Source organism: Anopheles moucheti, chromosome 2, assembly GCF_943734755.1.
Source record: "Anopheles moucheti chromosome 2, idAnoMoucSN_F20_07, whole genome shotgun sequence".
Classification (NCBI taxonomy): Eukaryota; Metazoa; Arthropoda; class Insecta; order Diptera; family Culicidae; genus Anopheles; species Anopheles moucheti.
In genome coordinates this window covers 46,181,318-46,204,406 of record NC_069140.1, presented here as the reverse complement: position 1 = coordinate 46,204,406, position 23,089 = coordinate 46,181,318, and the positions used below count along the sequence as shown (strand labels likewise).

At 44.2% G+C, this 23,089-nt stretch overlaps 2 protein-coding genes across 2 annotated transcripts in view; one reads left to right on the top strand and one right to left on the bottom strand.

The window, feature by feature from the left end:
* The first annotated feature begins 5,791 nt into the window (after positions 1–5,791).
* Positions 5,792–23,089, top strand: part of LOC128310517 (serine-rich adhesin for platelets) — a 125,350-nt gene continuing 108,052 nt past the window's right edge. Inside the window, exon 1 of the mRNA XM_053047173.1 lies at positions 5,792–5,875. Coding sequence (XP_052903133.1) covers positions 5,858–5,875 — 18 coding nt within the window. The 5' untranslated portion in view covers positions 5,792–5,857. The remainder of the gene's footprint in view (positions 5,876–23,089) is intronic.
* On the bottom strand, positions 12,498–14,491 carry LOC128310518 (uncharacterized). Its single transcript, XM_053047174.1, has 2 exons — positions 14,105–14,491; positions 12,498–14,039 (listed from the first exon to the last, which is right to left on the bottom strand). The coding sequence occupies exons 1-2, from the start codon at positions 14,489–14,491 to the stop codon at positions 12,756–12,758; spliced, it is 1,671 nt and encodes a 556-aa protein (XP_052903134.1). The 3' UTR covers positions 12,498–12,755.

Here is a 23,089-nt window from a genome sequence, read left to right as displayed (position 1 = left end):
GCCATTTAATCAGATGTAGCGGCGCCAGTCTTCTTTAGGCAGGACCGGTACAAAATTACAACCGAACCAATCCCTTGTTCCCAGGAACAACTATCCAGGTTGCGGGTAAATAAAGTTAAAAGGCCCAGAATTTGCTGGCCAATATCTCTTGATGTTGTGCTTGTGTCATGGGTTATTGAAATACAGAGGATTTGAAAAAAATATTGACCCTACTAAAAATCTTCTCGGTTACCTGGTTTGATAAAAATTTCTCTATTTAAACTGAGAAGTAAACAACATAGCACAACAACAGCAATTACTCCTGAAACAATCTCGCATTTCTTTTAGTGAAAAATAAAACATGAAAAATTGCAGCGAATCAAGCAGTAAACTTTAACTTTAAAATATTTATAAGCTACTGTAAAGCATGGTATTGTTTTAGAAAATAATGCTGCTATTTTCGTGGATTCAACGACCATTTCTGGTCTTCCTTGATTTGTATTCATCAGGATAGTGAGTCGCTCACTTGGCACTTGGAAGCGTTGGAGCGGCCCGGTGGTTTGATGGTAGCGACCCTAGCGATCTTCACACGATCGGACCTGACAAAAATCCCATCCGGATCAATCACCCGTACTCAGGACTGACTATCCAGCTTCGGGTAAATAAAGATACAGAAACCCAGAAATGGCAGATTCAGACCTCTTAGAAGAAGTGAGTGCTGCGTACGGGGGTACGGCTCGAATAGGTCGTATAAGAAACCGTTCACCGTTCTGTATCACCGACCAAAGTTAAAATCTTTTTGAAAATCTTGTAAAGGATCCGACTGAAAATGCAAGAAAACGCGCGAATACCCAAGGACAACACATAAAAACATTCACAAATTGCGCGTCTGTGGACGTCGATCCGTGTAAAAAACTTCCATTTGGTAAAATCATAGTATGCATGGAAAAATAAATTGTTGGCGAGGGAATCATAGAAGACGTTGAAAGATAGCAGTTTAAAGAAGAGCTGGGAAATCAAAACGCTCCACTTAAAAAAATGATCCAAGGGTGTTGGAAATAATGTTACCATGGAAACGTTATGAGTCGCCTCCAACTAAAATTTGTATAGCGATTACACTGAAACGATGCAAAACCATCTCATCCTCAAAAGATTTTCGTTCTACAACTCCAACGCTTAACACGTAACAAATGCCGAATGGAGGAAAATGTTTTTCATTTTCCCATCCGGTTGGGTTTGGATACACCCAGCAAAACCACCAATGGACAACCGCAGCCCAGTTCGGTGGTTTGCATTGCTGCTTCAATTAAACATTTCACGCCCAGCAAACACGAGGGAAAAATACATCCAAACCATACGCGCACCATAGGCAACAGACTAACCGGGCCAAACACACAACAGCACAACATCATATAAAGTGGCCTATGCTATACCGCTCTTCTTCGACATGTGGAAGGTGATTCACGGTTGCACAGAAAATGCAATTTATTCTCGAACAAGCAGATGCTTCACGCCATGAGGTTGAGGTTTCCCCGGACCCCCCGGGGGAAGGGGGTGGTTGGAATGGAGCCCGGTGCAGTACCGAAGCGGCCCGTACTCGAACCGGGAATCAGTTGTTTTGTGCTGTGTGCTATTGGGCCGTAGCCAGCGATCGGTACAGAACTGCAATCCGAAACCTCGATCGAGAACACGGACGCGGACGGGTCCGGTGGGAGGGACGAATGAGAATAATTTAAATGTTCATATGTTTATTTATTTGCTCGGGCAAACGAATCGGATTGGGCGACCGGGGAAGATGAGCGAGCAACGGAGAGTGAGCGAGTGAACCGCGCGCAAGGAATGCACGCGAAGTGGTTGAAACGGGGTACGAATGCGGGATACGGCTATTCGAGAACGTAAATTAGAATTCGGCGATAATTATATCCCATTCGCTGACGGTTCGTTACCACCATCGAATTGGAAAATTGTGGTTTGCTTGTTGTGCAACTGTGCATGAACGGTAGCAAACAACAACAAAAAAAAACACCGAAATGAACAAAAAAAAAAACCCGATTCGAAATCATCCACAAACACAACACAAATCGGCCCACTGTTCGGACGCATCACTAATCGCGGTTCTGGCACCAATCGTGTCCACAAACACACGATCGGTGTGTCTCTCAATCAAGAGGAATCTTGCAGTAAATCACGAGCATCATCAATAAACATTTTTCCCGGCCCCCGCTGTCGTCCAACGGTGGCCCAGACGGTGGGAAAGAAAACATTAGCTTTTGCAGCATGAGAAGAATTTAGCGGCAGCAGCAGAAGCGTATGCAATTAGCGTGTGTACGATCGCGACGAAATGAACCAACAACAGCGGAGCGAATGTTTGTGTGTGTGGTTATGTACACATTGGATCGATTCATTTACATAAATTATCCAAGGTGACACGTACACGTCGAGTGGCACGGATTTCACCGTGTATGGAATGCGAAATTGTATCGATGAAAATAGTCACGGATAAAGGTGCGTGTGTTACGGTTTCAGCAGAGCAGATCGCGTGGCATGCTGATTTATGCTAAAACCTAACCTTATTCTAAAGACACTTGCACACCGTTGAGTTCCAATTCGTTCCCGGAGCTGCTTAAGATGCTTCATTGCCGGTAAATAATTAATATCCGCTAACCGTAATGAAAACATTTTTATCTTCACCCAAAAACCCATCCCATCCCCTTTGAATGGGGTTTAAGTGCGGCTGAATATTATTTTTTCCTATCCCAATAACCCGATCGCCAGCCAAATTACCAGCCTTCGACGCTGTTGAGCTACCGTTTACAGAGCGGCGCCCGCTTCGACGTGGGCATCTTGGCATCGGTAAAGATGGGGGACAGGTCTTAACCATAAAACTTGCCTCCACTCAATCATGCCTCAAAACGTAGATGGAAAATCCATGTTTTCCTCCAAACGAGAGGTGCGGGTCCGTTTTGGCACAAGCTGCCGGTGAACGCGTCGGTGTGATGGGTGAGGAATCATATTAATTAATGGCTAATTAATATGATCTGCTGCAAAAATAGCGCAAATAATTCATTTTCTTTCCGTGCTTTACGCCGCATTTTCTTTGGAGTTCTGTGTGTGTGTTTTTCGATCTGTTGATGGTAGTGCTCTTGCCGTTAAACAGGTTGTATCGATTTTATTAGATTATTTCGCAGCACAGGTAAAATATCTTCTTTGGAAGAGGTTCGGCGTTGGAAGATCTTATAGATTAGATTATTTTACATCATTTATTTGCAATGCGATAATTAGAGAGTATTTATTTGAAGAAAATGTGAACTAAAGGTTTCACTTTTGATGCCCTGACGAGGATTGATCGAAGTACAGTACAGTTCAAGGTTAATTAAGGAGGAACTCTTCAAGCGTTTAGACTCGGCACAACAGCTTCGAAAGCCAATTCTTGGACGAAGGATTCGGATTCAAGACAAGTTCCACTACCAAATACACCACCGGGTTGCCCGAAGCTTCCAAACTTTAGACTTCTTAAAGTGGTATGAATTTATGAATCTTTTACAACACCTTGGCACTTACAAATATCCACAGAATATGTCAACTTGCCAATAGCTCAACCGCAACTAAAATACCATCCCAAATATCGATTGACACTGTTTTGTTTCCACTTTTTCGAAGCACAGCGGAAACATTCCATTCCACTACACAGCCTCTGTTTCTGTACTCACTTTAGCACACATACCAAAAAAAGAAAAATCAGAAGACACTTTCACGAGCATTTCCCACGGGTAACGACGTCGGGCGACGATATTGTGTCGAAATAATTCGAGTAGAAATTGTTTGCTGCATTCGTTCCTTTCCTTCGTGTCCGCGTTTTTTTTTTTTTGTTCATCACCGGTTCATCTTTTGCTAGATGGCTTTTCGCCGCGTCTGCGGATCGTTGCTAGGCGCCGTCAGTGTAGCAGTGTACGCACAGGACACATTCGGCTGTGCAAAATGGCGGACGCGCATTGTTTTGGCAGCGGTCCCAGAGCGGTCGCTCTCTTCGGGTGCGGTTACTTACCCGAGCACCGGCACCGGTCCGATCTGACGGACCGATGATGTGCATGCCCCGAGTGCATCCGAGTGGGCCAGTGGGTGGAACAACGGTGGACGGTTTGGCAATTTATCGCCGGCTGAAATTTGTTTACCGTCTGACGGCTTCCGCCATGTTGTTGTTGTTGTTTTTTTTTGTTTCCACCCTGTCTGCATTTGTCTCCGTTGTTTGTGGCTGTTTGTCATGTATCGGGAGGTTCTCTCTCTCTGGGTGCTGCATGTTGCGGTTGGACCGTATTTGTCACTTGCCGTGTTGAGTGTATCACGTCCCGTCCACCCGCCCATGGCCGCGGGCATCATTTTCGATACAAGGCATATTGTGTCCTTTGCTGGCACGTTGCATCTACCGTTTTGATATGGCAGTACGGGTTCGGTTGGACGAAAGCTGCCGTTATGGATGATACTTTCGCTTCGTTTGGTTTTGTGGTTGCGAATTGTCCAAGGATATGGGACGGCTGCCAAGTTGCCGAAACCGACCACCGTGGATCCCTTTAAAATAGCCCGGATTGCGACGACGATGATGACCGAGCGAGATAGCAGCATCATCCTGCATGAGTCAGCACCGACTCTTGGCACTCGGCAGATGACCGACACCATTCGGTTGACCCATTCCCGGTTTGTAGGACGATGATCGTACGGTTTGTGCGCGCACCAAACGTTGTGACGGGGTACGGCTGGCAGGTGAAGATCAACGAAACATTCCTCGGGAAGACAATCTTTCGGACGATTCACGTTTCACGGTTGAGTCAGGAAAAGGGTTGCTGGGTTTTTTTTTTTTTTTTGAGGGGAAAATTTGGCTTTAAGATACGGCATCGAAACCCCTGCCTTACGAAAGACAACAAACACCAAATGATCAATGTTGGTAAAGCGCCAAACTTACGGTGACGGGTTGATCATGGATTTACCCGTGTGCCGTGTGTTGTGCATTCGGAATGAGTTTGGGAGTGGAAGGAAAAAGAAACCCCGTCTCTTGTGTCATCATTTGACGCTGCTGTACTGCTTACATCTGCCGGTTTTATTGCGTGTTTCATTGCGTGCCTCGTCTGGCATGACGTTTCGGGTCGTACAACATAATGAGCAACATCGTGTGATCACAGTTAAGGCACTTTAAATAACGTGAAATTGTGTTAATAAGGCAAGCATCCCCAAAAAAGCAAAATTTCGAGAACTTGTTGAAATACTTTTCCGAAGAGCAATTATTAAAATTGTTTAAAGGAAATTCGAATCCATTCAACGAGTAACGATAAAATCATATAAATAGTCTTTCATATTGCAAACCTATTAATCGATCATGTTCTGCAAGTTGCATCCTTTGGTGTTTTGTTGATATATGTAAAATACCTCTAAGTATGCAATCCGCATTACAAATAATGATCATATCGTTACTGTTACAGCATTAAAAATTTATGCTAAAGCGTAACTAAGCAAAACCTAGTAGTGCTTATCCTTTAATAATTTAATAAGGTGTTGTCAATCACTAGTTACCTAATTAAACATTTTAATTAAAAATCAATTCATAATACTTAAATGATTGCATTCATTCAGGTGTTTAAAACTGTCGACACAATTAAAAGACGGATGGAAAAATTAAGATGTTTCCATTAATCGCTTTTTTCTCCCAAAAAACACTCTATTGTTGCATTGAAAATATAAAGTGAGACATTAAATATGATTTTCTATTGCTATTCACCAATAATGGATTTAATTTCTGTTTCGTTGCAGCAGTTACCAACAGTCTGTCACCGATAGAAGTAAATCGACGTGACGCTCGCAAACCGGAGCAGGAAAAACTTTCTTCGTGATGGCTGCTGTAAACTCGGTAAGTGCCTTCAACCTCTTCATCATCTTCCCGGGCTCGCTCATTTTTGCATATTTAAAATTTCCGACAGGCTTCATTTATTCGCACTGCAAGCGAAATTATTCAATTACATTCCAATCGTCAAAACATGGTCGGTAAAGGTTGCAATTATGATGGTGGCACCAATTTATTTCACTCCCTAACTGAATTCGTCAGCTACAATGGTACGATTATGACGTGTTTATTGAGGCGGTAATGCTCCTTACTTTATGCCGCGACCCCGGTATTGCGCGGAATGAAAAATCGTCCGACTGCAACCTAGTTTTGTGTGTTGCGGGTGGAGGGAGCAGTGAGGGGGACAAGGGGTGGCAGGCGAGAAGAAGAAAACCACTGTTGCCTAGAATCAAATCGATAAAAATGTTACGAATCAATGATCGGCGATGGGCTGAACCGTGTGCAATGGCACATGATAAGACATCATGACCAACGTTCCAACGCCCGAAAGCGGGACAGAAACAACCATTCCTGTAAAAGGAACAGAGAGAGCGAGAGTGAGGGGGAGGAGAAACACGTTGAAAACAAAAACCTTCTCCAACATCGTTGCGACCTATTTTTATTTCAGTTTCAAACCTTAATGGGCAGCTATTTATTTACTCCCTTGGCTCCCATTTACCTTTCGCCAGCATCACGTGCCAAGCGTTTTTCCTTCGTCTATTCTTTCTTACAAGCGACGGTGGCGGTGGGCCGCGGCACCGTGGATGAGGTGGAAAATAAAAACGCCAAGCTCCCAAATGCTTGTTACGTGACCGGAATTCCGAAAATGGTTCGATTCGGGTGTCGTCCAAGCATTTGGGGCCGAGTTTTCACGTTCGGTTCCTCCATCCGTTACAGTGTGGAGGACAGAAGTTTTCCTTCGCACCGTTTCCCAGCCAACCGCACTGGCTAATGGCTTACCCGGGCGGGTGAACGAGGATGGAAGTCTTTTGTTCACATGGTCCACTGGTCGCTCGGGTCGGGTATGGTTTGTACTGCACGCGTTTGATTTTTTGGCCAGCTCTGGTCTCCAACGAATCCACCCGCCATCCCCACGTTTCGCGCTTTTCGTACCTTGGTTGGGTCTGCACTAGTGAGCTGGAAAATTGAGTCATTTTGATTGAGCCCGAGAGCTCCTGGGCGACCGTACGCTCCTGGGCTGCCGAAGCGCGCGGGCGGATAAGTTGAACGGAAAGTAAAACCCCAGGCGAAGGCCGGTCGCGTGATGGAGGATTAATGAAATTGGCAGTGCAGTAGCTTATGGTTTTGATTTTCTAACCGTCATGGGTGTGGGTGTGTGTGTATGTATGTGTGCGCTTTCACACCGTGAAGAACGGGAAAGATAATGCCGCTAAACGATGCTGCGATGATTGATTGGACGCGACCGGAATCAGAATTCGGTGTGATTCTGCGATCAAGTTCAATCAATTAGCGAGTGATTGACGAAGACACTAACTGGTGGAAGCACTTTTGAATTTAATCAGAACAATACGAGCTACAGGCGCATTCGCGAGGCTACATTCCACGTTGGAGCGTTATGAATCGATAGAATACTATCATTAAATTAATTACGTTAATTAATGTTGTAAAAAAGGATGGTATTGCTGGTGAACCCCCATCCAAGTACTGATCACACAATTTAGAAGTATTTGTTTTGGGGCGCAACTTTCCAATCCACCATAGCGTACAACCTACTGGAAGCGGGTTGTTTAAACACGAAAGCTGGAACACGTTACGCCTCCCTGAACGCGCTGAAACAAACGAACGCGCTACACATTACGCGGCGTGCAAACTCATCTTAACCTCGACGCCATTACGCCAACACGCCATCCCTCATCGCAATGATGCAATCGGCCACCGTCCCCTGGCGCGGATGGCTGAAATGGATGGCATGTGGATGCCAATGTCGTCGTGCATACCCTTTTGATTCATGCACGGTTTCATCGCTTTGCCTAGCACGGCCGGCACTCCGCGCGCACTGTACGCGCCGACGGCACCACAATGCGTACCCCACGCAAGGCCATGTTTGTTTTGTGGCTCTCGTGTTCGCTGTTTATTTTCGTACCGGGTGTGTATTGCTTTTCCTCTCCCGATACCCGTGAGCCCGCTTGGAATTGGTGGAAAATCGAAAATGGAAAGCAATGGTAGCGGTGGTGGTGGTGGTGATGATGAAAGAGAGAGAAAAAAAACTCCCCAAAACCCGATCTGGTGTACGATTTTTCGATGGTTTGTTTACTTTTAACTCCATTTTCACTCACGCATCATCGTTCGCAAAATACGGCAACTCCATGCCGGAGGGTTTTCGTTGGAAGATTCTGGGTTTGGGTGTTTGCGATGCTGGATGAGGTCGTATGCTTTTGTTTTTCTTTGGAACAGTTTTTTGTTGTTGTTGCGTGTATTTTTTTAGTGATGTGTTTTATGTTTCACATTTACCACCCAACAGACGGTGCGTCGTCTCGAATGTGCGCCTATCGTACCGCGTTAATGGTAGAGCGTAAGAAAGTTAGTGCATTGAAAGGTAGAAGATCGAATAAATAAAAGCTCAATATTCAGCATATGCTATGGTGCATAATGATGATGATGAGGGACCTGACAGATGGTTTAATAAAGTCCCGTGTTTGCCAACAAACGTCAATGCGAGACCACTCATTGTTCTACACTCCTTAAAGGATATTGCCTGCATTGGAACATACGATCATTCCTTCATCTCCGCCATCAAACATCAATTTGGGTAATCAAATCAGTAAAAAATGATCGAATATACTTTGTTTGCATACTTTTAGGCGTTATTATTATATTATAAATATTTTTTGCATTTTAAATATTCCAGCAGAATTTGTCTCTGGACTTTTACAGCCATTGTCAATTTAACTTTTTAATACTGCTGAAAAGTTTATCTGCGTTATTCACTCTAAATAAACTTTACCTTGCAAACACAATCGCTGTGAACTTCCTAAAACAAGCGTCGTTGATGCGCTGGGATGATGATCCTCAGGCACAGTGTTGGAAAAAACTTAAAAACACCCATCAAAATTTCAATTACCGGAATCCAGAGTGGTTGGTTCACACATCCACGATCCGGTCCCAGCAGGAATCACCACTCCATCGGATGCTTAAAGATTCATTCGGTACGAATCTGCTCGAATTGCTTACGAGACCATTAGCAGAGCGGTTCGAAGAATTCCGAAGATTTTTATTACCTTCCGACCGTTCGACACCGAGGGAGACGCCTATCTAGATGTGAAACGCTGTATTGACGTAACGTTCAGCCGAATTGAAACATTGACGAACGCATCATGTGCGTCCCGCTGCCCGCAAAATTCACGCAAAGGTTATTACCCGTAGGCACCAAGGGTTTCCAGTTGTTAGTTTGCAAAATAGAAAATGTGAAAGCATCATCTTCGCTGCACGAGAGGTCTTGCTTTGCCGCCGCGCTGGGATCCGCCGCTGTAAGGGAAATAAGTAAGACAGTAATTAAATGATGATGTGTTTTCGACCGCGCACCAAACAACCGGCAACAGGGACGGACCGGTGCTGCGTCTCGGTAAGGTAGCTAAGTTGGTGCCAGTGTGTGGAGCAGCTTGTTGTTGTTGTTTAGCCGCTAATGAGCGACATTTGATGGAACGGCGCCGCCCACCGTTTACGTTGCCCCTAAGCCTCCATTTCCGCTGGCATACAGCGCAGGATAGGACATGGTGATGGCTAATGGATCGTTCGCTGGAGCGTCCGTGGAGTGGCGTCTATCCATTCATCCTTCCGACCCATACTGTACACATCGCGGTAGAGCAAACGGTCGCCACCACACGTCTTGCTTGATGGACAAATTATGGTTCATAAAAGTGGGCTGTGTGTACTAGCCGAGCGGGTGAACATCGTCCTACTTAAGCCTTCGCCTTTGTGAGCCATTTCGGCGCTAATGCGCTTCGGTCCGCCATGGAGATGAGTGTTTGTGCTCGCGTAATTATGTGCCGCCCCCGTTTCGATTGCACTGGTTGTGGTATTAGAGTCTTTGTTTAGTTGAAACTATAGCTCCGGGGTAGCTATGTATGGGATCAAATAGTACACGGTTCAAGGTTGCTAGGTATTAATAGATAATGGAAGGTTTAGGCAATGATTATTCATTTGCTCTTACGTGTTTTGCCTAGATCAAGTGGCATTTTATAGTAAGGAATCAGTGTACCATTAATTAAAACTTGTTTCTAATTCAACGATATTTTAAGCTTTTTGCTCCATCATTTGCATCTTTTTGCATCCGAATATGTAGGTGTAGACCCGAAATGCCTCTTATTAAGATGTTAAGTAAGTGCCAATTTCAGATGAATTCTGATATTTTTTATTATTGATTTAGACTTTAGAGTACCATGCCTACAATGGGTTGTCATGGAAGCCTTCCAGTCAGAACTTTGAGAAGTTGGACTAGAAAATGTTCTAAAGACTAGATCACTTAACGTTCTTTTTTTGATATGATCAGTCAACCACTCAATCACTCAAGCCTATTTTGTTCTAATTTCTAATCAATCTGAGATAAGTGTTTGTCAAGTGGATGGTGTATGTCTATACAAGGTGATATTAACAATGCTAAATGCTGCACACTATCACAACCATTTCATGGATACGTTTATACCATCACTCTACTTTACATATTTCAACGTGCCCACTTTTGCCAGGCGATCGATTACTATCTTTAGGCGTGAGCTGAATCGGGAGCTTACTCTCTGAAGGTATGAATCTAAGACTATCTAAGACCAAACATCTTTGGCACATAAGCTATGTTATCCTTCAGCTACTCTTGCGACCTTTTAGAGGTTCTTCAAGGCGCTCCGTCTTGTTGAAAAACGACCTGCAGGTGCCCATCGAAGATCTCATACAGCCTCTTTCAAGCTTCTGCGTCGAATTCATTTCATTTCACTCCGTGAGTAAAATTGATGCAGGATCGATGGTGGAAAGTTTCTAATCACAAAACACGACGATCAAATGCTTCTTCAACGTTTAGACGAAACTTCGATCATTCCAGCCGTAGTGCTTTGATCCAGTCTAGACGTTAGATCATCTCTGAACAAACATTACATTGAAGTTTTCGAGATATTGGCATTTCCTGTCAATTATTTAATGAGTCGTATTAAAATTTGTTCTAGTTTTCCTTTCAGAGAACCAAATCACCTTTGCGATCCGAACCAATTGCGGACATTCATTTCCTAGGGAAAGCAATTACATACTCCAAATACTCTTATTTAAATATCTTTCACATTTATTAAAATGTCCAGCTTTTGCTAAATTAGCTGCTTTGCTGCTAAGCTTTTGCAGATGCCTTTAATTTAGGAATTAGACGAAAAACTAGTTATCTGGGATATGCGGGAGTAAACGGAACACTACTTTCTTCGGGAGAATCGTAGGCATCGTTGTTTTTAAATGTCTCAGTTTTGTTTACATCTCTCGCTAGGTTGAATATATCGCTTCGATATACCCAAAACCAAGCATTAGATAACCTTTATGCATTGGTAAGAAGAATATAAAACATAGTGTAAAATTAAAAGGCAACCTCCTATCCTTGGTAGCCTAACAGTAGAACATCAGCTTCAATAAGAAAACTAATTAATTTTCGCATGCAATGTAGCAAACACTTCCAAACTGTGATTTGATGCATTTGCGTCACCGGGAAGCTGTTCCGCCCGTGTCGTGCATTGCCGTACATTGCCCAAATGTATGGACCTGAAACGAACGTTGAATTCCAAGTTCCAGTTCCCTGCTGGCAGACAAAGTTTGTGGACGCATGGTAGAATACATTATTGAAAGAGCAAAGCGGTTGGGATTTCATTAGTATTTTGAGGGACGGAAAAGCAACGGGAAAAAAAGAAGGTGAATCACTGAAAAATCCCGCTCGCCCGGTTGACAATCCACGCTCCAATAAGCAATGCAGCACTCCGAATGTGCGGGCCACATTTGCATTCCCGGGAAGCGAGTCAGGTGTGCCGTGGAGGGGAAGCGAACGTTCGTCGCAAACTTCTGTGCACCCGGTTGGTGGTGTGTGCGCCAGCTTTTTGTGTGACTGTGACCGACAAAACGCATCCTTATTCCTCGCTCCATGCGTCCCACACCCGGTCGACCACCGTATCCCGCCCAGTGTCGAGAGCAGCATCGGAATCGTTGGGCTAAACTTTCAAGAAAAAACTCCTGCCACCGGCATAAACTAGACGAGACTCGTTAGGACGGTCCCCGCCGTATGACGAGCGTACGCGTGCGGGTAAAGAATAACGATTCGAAACTTTATTAATAACGAAAATCAGCATGTGGTCTGCGGTCGTTTCGATTCGCTATCGGTTCGGTGCGCCGGTGACTCCGGTGCGGTACCGCTAAAAGGCGCTCGATCTGAGGGCGTCTCCTGCCAGGGCGGTAGGACAAGCAGGAAGTGGGTTCAGCATTTTCGGTGGATCGTTTCATTAAAGTTTAAAGTATCTGATGGTGAAGTTTTCGGAAAAGAACTTGATTGGAGGCCGAATTCTTTTTTTCTGGGCGAGGGGTTATATATTTTTTTGCTTCTACTGCTGGATCGTTAACCGTATTATCTTTTGCCCTCGTGCAAAAAGGCAATCGATTCGAGGTGGTACAAGTTTTGGGGTTATGAATTATCTGCACGGGATATTAGTTCCCAACGGGTCTCAAATTCGGAAAGTTATTGAATGAACATTTTTCAGTTCCTCCAATGGAGGTGTAGGAGGGTTCTTTTATTGCAGATCAGTACGTGCCATAACCTCCAAGATATCCCCTTTTTTCCGGTGCAATTGAATGTAACGGTCGTAACTTGTGGTGTTTGGGTACGAAAGGAAAACGATCACGTACCAAGCTGTGAGAATCGAATTTATGGCGGTATTTATCCTTTTTCAAGTGGAACCTGCTCGTCCGCCGTTCCCGGTGCGGATTCCGGTTTTCTCCGTGCGAGTCCACCGAATGATACGACGCTGCCGAACTGATCCACCTTCGGTACGATCGATGTCCTACGCATAACCAACTCCTCTACAGCGCGTCTCGCGTCCGGGTCAGTCTCTGACCGTCCATCATATTTATGCAGCCAGAGCAGGTGGACCAGCTTGTACAATACGCCACAGCCCACCGCCACATAACCCACGTAGCGAAACGCCAGCGTTAGGCCAACCCGCGCGATAAGAAATCCGCCCGCAAACGAGCCGACTCCCTTGCCGAGACAGAAGTGTACCATGCCGGCAATGCCGATCAACGTAGCTACCAAGCTGCTGGGTGCTAGCACCGCACAGTACGTGGACGCGACGACCCACATGAAGTAGCACGAGATCGCTTCGTTCAGCTCGATCGGGAAGCACCAGAACGGGTTCGTTATCCACGAGTAGCCCAGGATGCGCAACGCGTGGGCAAAGAACGCAACCACGAGCAGGTTCACGTGTCCGACTCGTCTGGTGATGTGCTCCAGCAGGTACATCATCGGTATGCTGGCAACCGTGCCGACGGTGTACGTCAGCCCAAGCAGGTAGTTCGGCGAACCCATCGCTTTCATAATCACAAACAGATAGCTTTCGATAAAGCCCCAGAAGTTGCCGAGCAGGAAGAGAAAGGCCAGAAAGGCCAGTACGGGTGGTAGCCGCAAGATGCGCCCGGTATCCTTCATCACGCTCTCCGACGGTGCTTTACGCCCGATCGGCATACGCCACACGGAAACGAGTGACCCGAGCAGCAGTAGATCGTACGTGTAGAACGCAGGTGTGTACACGGTTTCGCTAGGGCCGGAACCGCTCGAGCAGGCATCGATCATGAGCCCGGTGAGCGGTGTGAAGATGGCCATGCCAACGCTAGAGAAGAGTTTCTCGCGTCCAAAGTCACCACCGTGCTGTTCCACCATGTCCAGCGCGATCGGATCGGTGATGGTGAGGGTGGATGCGAGCATGGAAGCCGCCACAAACCGCACAGCCAGATACGTCCAGAACGTTTCATCGTACTCCGTTGTTGCGGTGGGGATCTGCTCCAGCAACAGTAGCGCCCCGGAAGAAAGATCTTGTAAGGCACACTCGGGGATGGAGTAGTTACCGCAGCTAGTGCCCTCGCTTGCTAAATAAGCTGGATAGGATGCGCTTTTATTGGAGATGCAGGAGACGTTGAGGTATTTTTGATTTGGACAAGCGACTCCCTGAAAAAACAGGGTAAACATTTCTTATCGAACTCAGAGTCAATTGTTTGATGATGTCCAAATACCTGCAGAACGAGCGAAACACCATCATCACCGAGCGATCCATTCACACTGCGATGCGTAAAGGTGACGGTCCGTGCCGGAATGAAGTGTATCGAGTGATGTGATACGGCATTCAGCACGATGCTGGTCAGCAGCACCGGTTTGTAGCGGCCAAAGCGATCAATCAAGAATCCAGTCAGTGGCGGACTGAGGCAGGACGTGAACAGCAGCGTCAAGTACACCGAGGCGACCTCCTCGACAGTCAACCCGATACTTTGCATGTGGATCGTCAGATACGGCGTTAGGGCGCTTGTTGCACCGAACACGAGAAACAGTGTCACCTTCAGGTGCAGCAGCTGTGGATTATACCAACGCGGTGCAGCCGGTGGTTGCTTCGGTTTCGTATCCATCTGGAGGATGGACGCGATCTTCACACCGTCACGATCACTATCACAGTGGCGATGTATCTGACGCTTACCTTTGCGAATAATATCCACAATGATAAACGACGCTGGGCAATTGAAGGTAATTTGTTCGTTTGTCCACGCGTGATAGCGTGGGCTGGAGTGGCTTATTGGTACACCATAGCGACGCTGAGACCGGTCGGGGTTGCAATGGGGTTTATTCGTTTATGGCGCTTAGAATGGGTGAGCAATAGGCCGTAAAAACAGAGTTTGCGATGGGTAGGAATTCTGTAGCACACACGAAACTGTTTTTGGCTAATCCATCAACTACGAATTAGTTGAGATAAGCGAAACCACCCAAACCAACACCTCGTGTGGTTTCTTCTTTGTTTGCTGGTTTGCAACTCAGCTCTGCCTTGAAGCGTTTTGATTTGGTTTGTGCCTCCGTAACCGGCATCTTAACAAAGAACGTAAAACCGAGAAGCGTTACCAGAGCACACGGAACAAATGGTCCTGAGAGTAGTCAATTTAATTTTACTCTTTGAAACATTGCTTCACGCTACGATGAAGTTGCCAAAAGTCAAATTGGGCAGCCTTGAAGGTGCGCTGGATGTGGAAATCCATCAACCGACACAGCTCAACTTTTGTCCCGCTCGTCCTCTATTTTCCCTTTCGCTCCCTTCACTCGTGGATCAATTCGGGGACGAAAAACTCATTTGAAAGTTCTATCATTGCGAACCATTTACCCCGGTTGTGTTGTGTTTGTTTGTAGGCTGCCTTTTCGGTGACGCCACAATCACGCTCCTCTGCCGTGGTACCACCGGGAAAGGGACGCGAAACTAACGCGCTCGTTTTTGCAGCGTAGGGAAAGCGTTTGTAAAGCCAAAAAGACCGAATAAAAGAAGCGAAACGCACAGGCGAAAAGTTTCCGTACGCTCGTGCTTCCCGCTACAACGGAATGAATGACGAGCTGGGTCGATTTCGGGTGTTTTTATTTTTACTTCGTTTCTGGCTGTAGCTTTGCATTCGCTTTGTTTTGTATCTGTTCGCTTTACTTGTTTGAAACGGAGGAGAGAAGAAAAAAAAACAGTACGACGCTAACTTCCTGTTCCTGTTCCACTCACTTGCGTAAGGAAATTTAGTCTCAGTTGCGAGCGAAAAAAAAACACACACACCCAACTTGAACAAAGTTTGCCATACTTTGTAGCGCAACTAAGGGAAAATGTCTTCAGAACGCTGCTGCTGCTGGGCGATGTGAAGCGATGCGCAATGGGAATGTTTTATTTATTTTATCGAAACAGTGTACAGTACCGTACCACCGTGTGGGTGTTGGTCATTGAAGGGCAGGGCGGGCTCCAGAGGCACCAGAAGGGCGAACTTGTTGAGGCATAAAAGGTGGATCGAGTGTTGCTTTTGATGGAAGTCTCTTTGGATGCTGTTCCACGACTTCCGTGGAATCAAATGTGCGAGTGTAGAGGGGTAGTGAGGCAGGGCTGAGATTCGGTGGTGGTGGGAAAATTTTGTGAAATGAAAAAGAAAGAAAACTAATTTTCCATAATGGAAAAAATAGTACAATGTACTAGGAATGAGATTGGTTTCTTGCAACAATGAGCTAGATTGAGTTTTTTTTTGGGTCCCATTAATGCAAACAATTCTAATGTTTAACAATTGTTTTATCGAATTTGAGTCGCTTTCAGGGAATTGATTAACATATTGAACTTGTCTTTGCTTGACCTTGTGACAAAGCGTGTTCTTACTGTACGAAATAATTAATTCCCATTAAGGGAGGACCCAATACACTTTACAGTTACACTCCCCATACCCACACACGTTTGCAAAGATTGAATCTTTGAAATTTATGACAAGAAAAGTTAAGCTAACTGTACATACATTTTCATAAACTATAAAACTATAGCAGAGACATCATTGGTAAACAGAAAGGTTTTTAAGTTGTATGCATTTGGCATTTGGGCAAAACAAATAATAATCTAATAACTTTAAAAACAAATTAACAAAAACATTTAATTGGAGTTGTAAATGGATTCGTATTATTCAATTTATTTTCAAAATGGCAGTCGTTAATGTTTGGAAAAAATCTCTTATTTAGTTTGAGTTCCCAGCTTATAAAACAGATATTAAATTCTTAAAATAACAACTAAATAAAATTAAATTCCTACGACAAAGTTCAATTCGAGAATTTCAAGGGTTTTTTCGGAGGAATTTTAAGAAAACCTCCCTTTAGCTTATTCGATTTTTTCGCATGGGAATGAGTGAATCCTTTGGGCTGTAGCTTATCCCTTTGTTTGTTTACTGGACATCATTACCAGATAATCCATTACATATTATCACAAATTGTGTGGTAATGCATTTTTTTCTATATTGAAAATCCTGAGTATAATTCTCTCCTAAATAAATGAATTTTTTATGATAATTCCAATTTGGTTTTGAACACCTTAAATCATTTTCAATTATTTTCAAACAATATTGTTCACACTGGAATAAAGTTGCTTCACTTTTCACACTGGGTCAAGCACGCACAGGAACGAATTACGCAACAAAACACATGTATTTGAACCTACGCGGTGCAATCGCATCTGTCAACAAGCGGCGGTGCGGAACGTTCGACTTTTGTTTGGATACATCTAGAAATAAGTGATGAAGAAAACAACGCAAAAGGCAACAAAAATGCCATCTAACCTTCCGAGGAGTGGAAACGAGTATCGTAATAACACACCCAATAATTCAGCCAAACAATACGAATACGCATTCGTCTTGATTGTATCTGTCCCGTCGGTTCTTTTTTAAATGAAGCGCAACCAGTGGGGTAAACAAATAAAAGTAGAGAAAAACGATATTAAATTCACGACAAAAAAAACCCACAAATAAGAGCAACACTGATACAGATGAAAGATAAAGAGCGAGTCAAAGCGAGAGACATGAAACGGTGGAGAACATAAAACCGGCACGCAACGCGGCACAATTAAATACTCTACATATTTGTAGCGAAAAAATGGTTTCACACCCACCCAAAAATAAATCGGCCAAACATTCGGAACCGTTTCCTCTTTCCTTTGCTTCTTGTTTGTTGTGTTTTTGTTTTGGTTTCGGTGTTTTGTTAATTGTTTTCGTCACATATATTAAAGACGGCGACGGTGAAGATGTGTTCTCGAAGGTAACACAGCGCTATGAAGTTGGCTCACACAGTGTGTCTCATTTATTTATTCTCTGCTTTACTTATTCGCTTTAGAAAACAACACAACGCCACTAGTCATCTTCCTCGTGTGCTGCTCTTGTTCGTGAAATCTTCCTTGCATTCGGACTTCTTGTTGGTTCTTGCTTGGCGTAAAGTACGTGTAGATCGAACCGATGACACCGATCTACGCGCGAACCGGTCCCAAACTTTGAGGATTAATGGCGTAGTGCTGCCGAAAAATGCACACACCAGCGAACGGTACGAAGCACCCGCAGCATACGAGACGACATCTTACGAAGACGGCGGACCGCATGGTTTCGAAGATTTATGACAAATCGTAAGCCGCACCACCGCTACCGACGCTACGTGACCCCGACTACCGGCATTTTTATGTCCGATCTGCTGATACCGTCCAATAGGGATGGTATTCGAGGGGTTTTGAGGGTATCGGAATGGAAGCGGTTCTTGAAGGTAGAATATACCGTCTGACCTCGCGTCCCAACCGGGGCACGTCATTGTGATCGTCGGAGCTCGATCGTTTCTAGGAATTGATTCACTCTTTACCCCACTTCCCATCCTATCGGTGGGAAAACATCCCGCTCCTCCATCGCTGATGACAATGAAAAACGCACTCCTTGACGTAACTCGTTCTCGTCCGCTGCACGCTATTCAGCCCCTTCCCGACTAACCATCGTGATACAGAAATCAATTAAAATAGAATCATTAAACCGGCACAACAACATACATTCGCACTCGGTCCAAAAAAAACACACACACACACACATTTTACAAGAAGTAAGGCAATACGGGGGAAAAATAGGTCCGAAAAATACCACTCCCGAGATAACCCAAATAAAGCACCAAACGGAGCATTGGAGAGCACGTACGGCTATCACCGATTTTAGAATGGTACCATTTTAAGTCTGTAGCACATGCATATAGCACATGTGTGTCATGGGGGGCTCTGCTTTCTTTAATGGCGATGGCGGCTTCTCAAAACAGTTGCACACCCATCACAATCCGTGGCTCGAATTGCGAACGCCGCGCAGACGGAGTTATGTGCCGCGTTTAAAATTATTCCCCGTTTTATTGCAAGCGTCTCGCGTCCTTCAGCTTATTGGGTGGAAGGCAACACCTAGATGTGTGCATGATGGATGTGACTTTGTCGTTGCGACTAGGATTGGATTGGGTTTTATGAAGTGGATTTGTGTTTTTGCACCGGCTTTCGTTTCGTTGGATATCAGCCGAGCGGGTTTATTGTGCGATGCTTGGCTGCAATGACCTCGATAGTGTGCTTTGATAACTTTTAAAGACTACTTTTTTCTTCTGCAGCAGTGCGTGTTGGTTGGTATTGTTTTGAGTTAAATTTATAATTAATATTCTTTGATCGCTCGAGGAACACTTTGAGTCTTTTGAGACGATCCTTTTTTATTAAGGCAGCTTTGTTTAGATGTGAGCTTAATTTTACTTTACGTTTTCCTTTTTGTTTTCCAAATAAATATGCTGGAAAGGTGTTAAACGCATTTTTACTAACCATTACTAATGTAAGTTAAAACGCAATATGAGATAAATCAACGACAAATAGGTTTAACTGACTGTTTTGTTGTGCAAATTGCATAACTTACGGCGTGTTAATTGTGCCCCGGCTGTATACAATGTTTTATACGGTTATTCATCATTTTTGTATTATTTTTTGAATTGATGTCATCATTGCAACCTGCGTATACGCTTTTGATACTGACAATTTTGCTCGATACTAAATTAAACATTCCTGTTAGTACCTTTTTTCTATGTTGCCACAATCCACCAGCGTTTACTGCTTTCTTTTTAACTCTCGCAAAATCTACACACCCCGTAATTGAATGTTGGTAAAAGTTCCCAAAGTTTTTCGTCTCCATCCTTGGTTGACAGGCGTACATTCTTGAGTTTTGCAACTTCAAAAGCAAACCTCGCTACGCACGCACACGCATTCGGTCCGTTTCATGTATGAAAGCGTACTGCTTACTGCTGCTCAGCGAATGGGCCCCCCTTCATGGCCATGGGTATGGGAGACGAGGGGACGAAATCTTCTGATGCCATGCAGCAACATGTTCCTGCTGCTTGTGTCGTTTCTTTTGATTGGCTATGTGAACTATGCGAAAGTCTTGGATGCTTTTGGCTTGCGCTTGTTCGAAATTGAAATACTGCGGCGAGCCACCGTGTGGGATTGGGGATCGATCGGGAATTTAGAAGAAGCACAAAAGCAAAAGCGAGCGAGGTTTGATGGGAGTTTGATTAACATTTTCATTTATGCAACATTACGCACATGGAAGGCACGTAGGCTAGTGAAAGCTTTGAAGTGTTCGATATTGGTTTGAATGTTATGAAAAATGTGCTGAACTAAGCTCAAGCAATGCGAACTTTAATTGGCTTTGAAGCGTAAACATAATTGGTGAGATGGTTTTATTATTCGTTTTATTTTGCATCGCGAGTTTCGCTTTCCCAGTAGACCGTTTTCCATTGTTTTTGTGCACTTCCATTAAAAAATGACATGCTTTGTTTCGCAGCTTGCTTTGATGCGTAAAAGTGTATAAAAGGATGATTTTCAAGTCATTGATTCAATAAACGTTTAATTTGACAAAAAATAAATGTGGCAAAGGTCCGTCACCACATTTTATTCATTTATCAAATCATCTAAATCAAATAACACTAGCATGGTTCTATTGCAATCGTTGTTGTTTTGAATAACAATGGTGGTAATAATGATTGATGATACCATGAAATTGCCTCTCCATACAGCCATTATGCACTTTTGCCTCACGCATTAAAAAAAAGGAACCACCTCATACCATATAATTATTGACTGTTTCATCGTGTAAAATATTCGCATCAAACACAACGAAATGCTTTGTTGTATGCAAAATCATTAGAAAACTTGTAACACACATAGAAAGCTTAATATTTAATGCTGTTATTCATCCTAGCAGCATAATTAATTTGTTTAATGTTTGCAATCCGATATGCAAACGTATGCATGTTCCAGGTAGCGGTAATAACTGGAAAGCCACTGAAATCCATTAAGTATCGGGAAAAATTCACTGGTTCTGTTGAAACGCCTTTTATTCCACATACTGAAAGTTCCTATTTCCTTCCAGAAATATTGGAAACCCGTTTGAGTGTTGATGTACAGTATTTGATGCATTTAATTGTATTATTTGGCATTTATGGCATTAAATGAAAAGCTTCAGTGTTGACAAACAAATGGCACTGCTTTTGGAACAAAAATATGTTGAAAAACATACATTTCAAATAGTTCATCACATTGTTTTGTTAATCTCAAACTGTTTATTTAGTGCTTTGCGCCGAAAAAATGAACTTTACCACTTTCATTGTAGTGTGTTTGTGTGTGTGTGTAAACGTACGTTGAAATCACATCACATCCGATGGTTTACTTTGCTGTTTCTGAAATGAAATGTAACCATCGCGCAAAGTCACACGCTGCAGCACAGTGGAGAAATCGTTCGTCACCGTCTTTCAACGCAAAATCGTTCCGTGGATTTGAGTGTCAGAACGCAAATCCAAACACAATTCAACTCGAATCTTCAGCGCAAATCTTAATGGTACTCGTCGCATACACGCGCACAAACACCCCCACTCACACACATTCATGCAAATAGCACGCGAGATGTTTGTGTAAGTGCGGGTGAACATATTTTAGCAGCGGGCAACACTGCATCGAGCTGCATAGTAGCATAGTGAACGATTCCATTCCATCAAGTTTGCTTTTTTCTTTACAAAGTTTTTGCTCCAATAAACATATTTGTGCACCACCAGCCACAATGGGTGTGGAATGGTCATGTTTTGGTAAGTGTAAACATTTTTTAGCGAAGTATATGGGTTATGTTGTGTTTAGAAAAGGTGTAACTTTAAAAACGGTGACTACTGTATGGGAAATGTAGTTAAGAAAAAAGTTTCATAATTTTCTCGTTGCCCAAAATTATGCAATTTGTCATGGCCATTGAATAACCTTGACTACGCGAGGCAAAATGTGTCGACTTTTTCGTCCCGACGCGACGAACGTTTCGACCCGAAGACTATGAAAAGGTATCCCTTGCTGTATATGCATTGTATACTTTTAGGCTGCTGTATAGCGCGACTGCTGTACGACTTCATTCGACAAAAAAACCAATTCAACCATGTTTTGTCCCATACAGGCCCACTGTGCATTGTTTTCATCCGCTTTATCAAGCGTGGCCTTAAAACTTTCTTTTAGCCATTTGCTGTACAACAGTACAGCCACACTGCATCATGGCCGCCCGGAGAACCTTGCCCTCCCGGTCGGTAGTAAACACTTGAATGCAGCGCTGGCTGTAACACAATGGTTTTGCACGAGCTCCTCCCGACGGGACACACAATCGGCAAAGTTCTGGCCTCCATTTTCTACCAACCTTCCCGTTCCCTCTTAAAGAATGAGTGAAAAAGCACCGAACAAAAGTTCCCTCATCCGAAGGGAACAAGGGATGGCGCAGTAAAAGCGTTCTGCGTGCATTGGAAGAACGTTATCACATTAAAAGCATCCTCAATGCTGAGTATTTTTCAACGGGCAGCAGGATCTTTTTTCTTTACCGATTTACTTTGGCGTTTCTAGTTCTTCCGTGTTTTCACAGTCCACTCTCTTTTCCAAATGCATACCCGCGCTCCGGATGCCGAAAAGGGAAAGGACCATTCGTAAAAGGACTCGTCTATGGCAGCGATTGAGAATAACATTCCACTTTTCTGGCGGCTTCATGCGGTACCGTAGATGGTGAGGGAGGGCAATGCAGCACTCAGGACTACCACCCTCTGGTACATTTCTTTGTTTTACTTTGCACTTTCCGCCCGTTTCCTTCCCCCGGTTCCGCTCCAGCTCGTTAGCACTAGAACGTCATCATGTTTTTGCTCCCAATGAATGATAAGAAAGGAGGGAGCGTGAGTGTAAAAAAGGGAGTCGCAATGTAACGTTCCATTCGTCTTACCCGTTAACTATGATGTCAATAGCTTTTCACTATTGAAGCAGCACACACGTACACACACAAACATATAGCACTTGTAGAAGCATTCTGGCCGGAACGTTGAAGCTCGGCCGTAAGTGGAAAACTACTGCCAGTGTGATGATGCTGCGTTGGAACGATGGGGCTGACTCGCTGGGGAACGTCATTGAACAATAACGAAGAAAACGAAACCAGGGCGCCGTTTCGACACTGCAACAACCGTATCTCGGGCCATCGGGATTTGATGCCATGCGGGTTGAGGTGTTGCATTGAAAGAGAAAACTTCTGCACCTGCATGTTTTGCAATGGGTATGAAGGGAACCAGTACAGGGCCGGAGGATAGAGGGGAAAAATCGATAACAGTAACAAGAACTGTCTCAGCGATACAGCGCCAAACCTTCG

Bases quoted from the DNA above. Each gene is read 5' to 3' on its own strand.
- LOC128310518 (XM_053047174.1), bottom strand. From the start codon at position 14,491: ATGGATACGAAACCGAAGCAACCACCGGCTGCACCGCGTTGGTATAAT. The intron at 14,040-14,104 runs GTATTTGGACAT...CTGTTTTTTCAG, and splicing joins GTGTTTCGCTCGTTCTGCAG to GGAGTCGCTTGTCCAAATCA.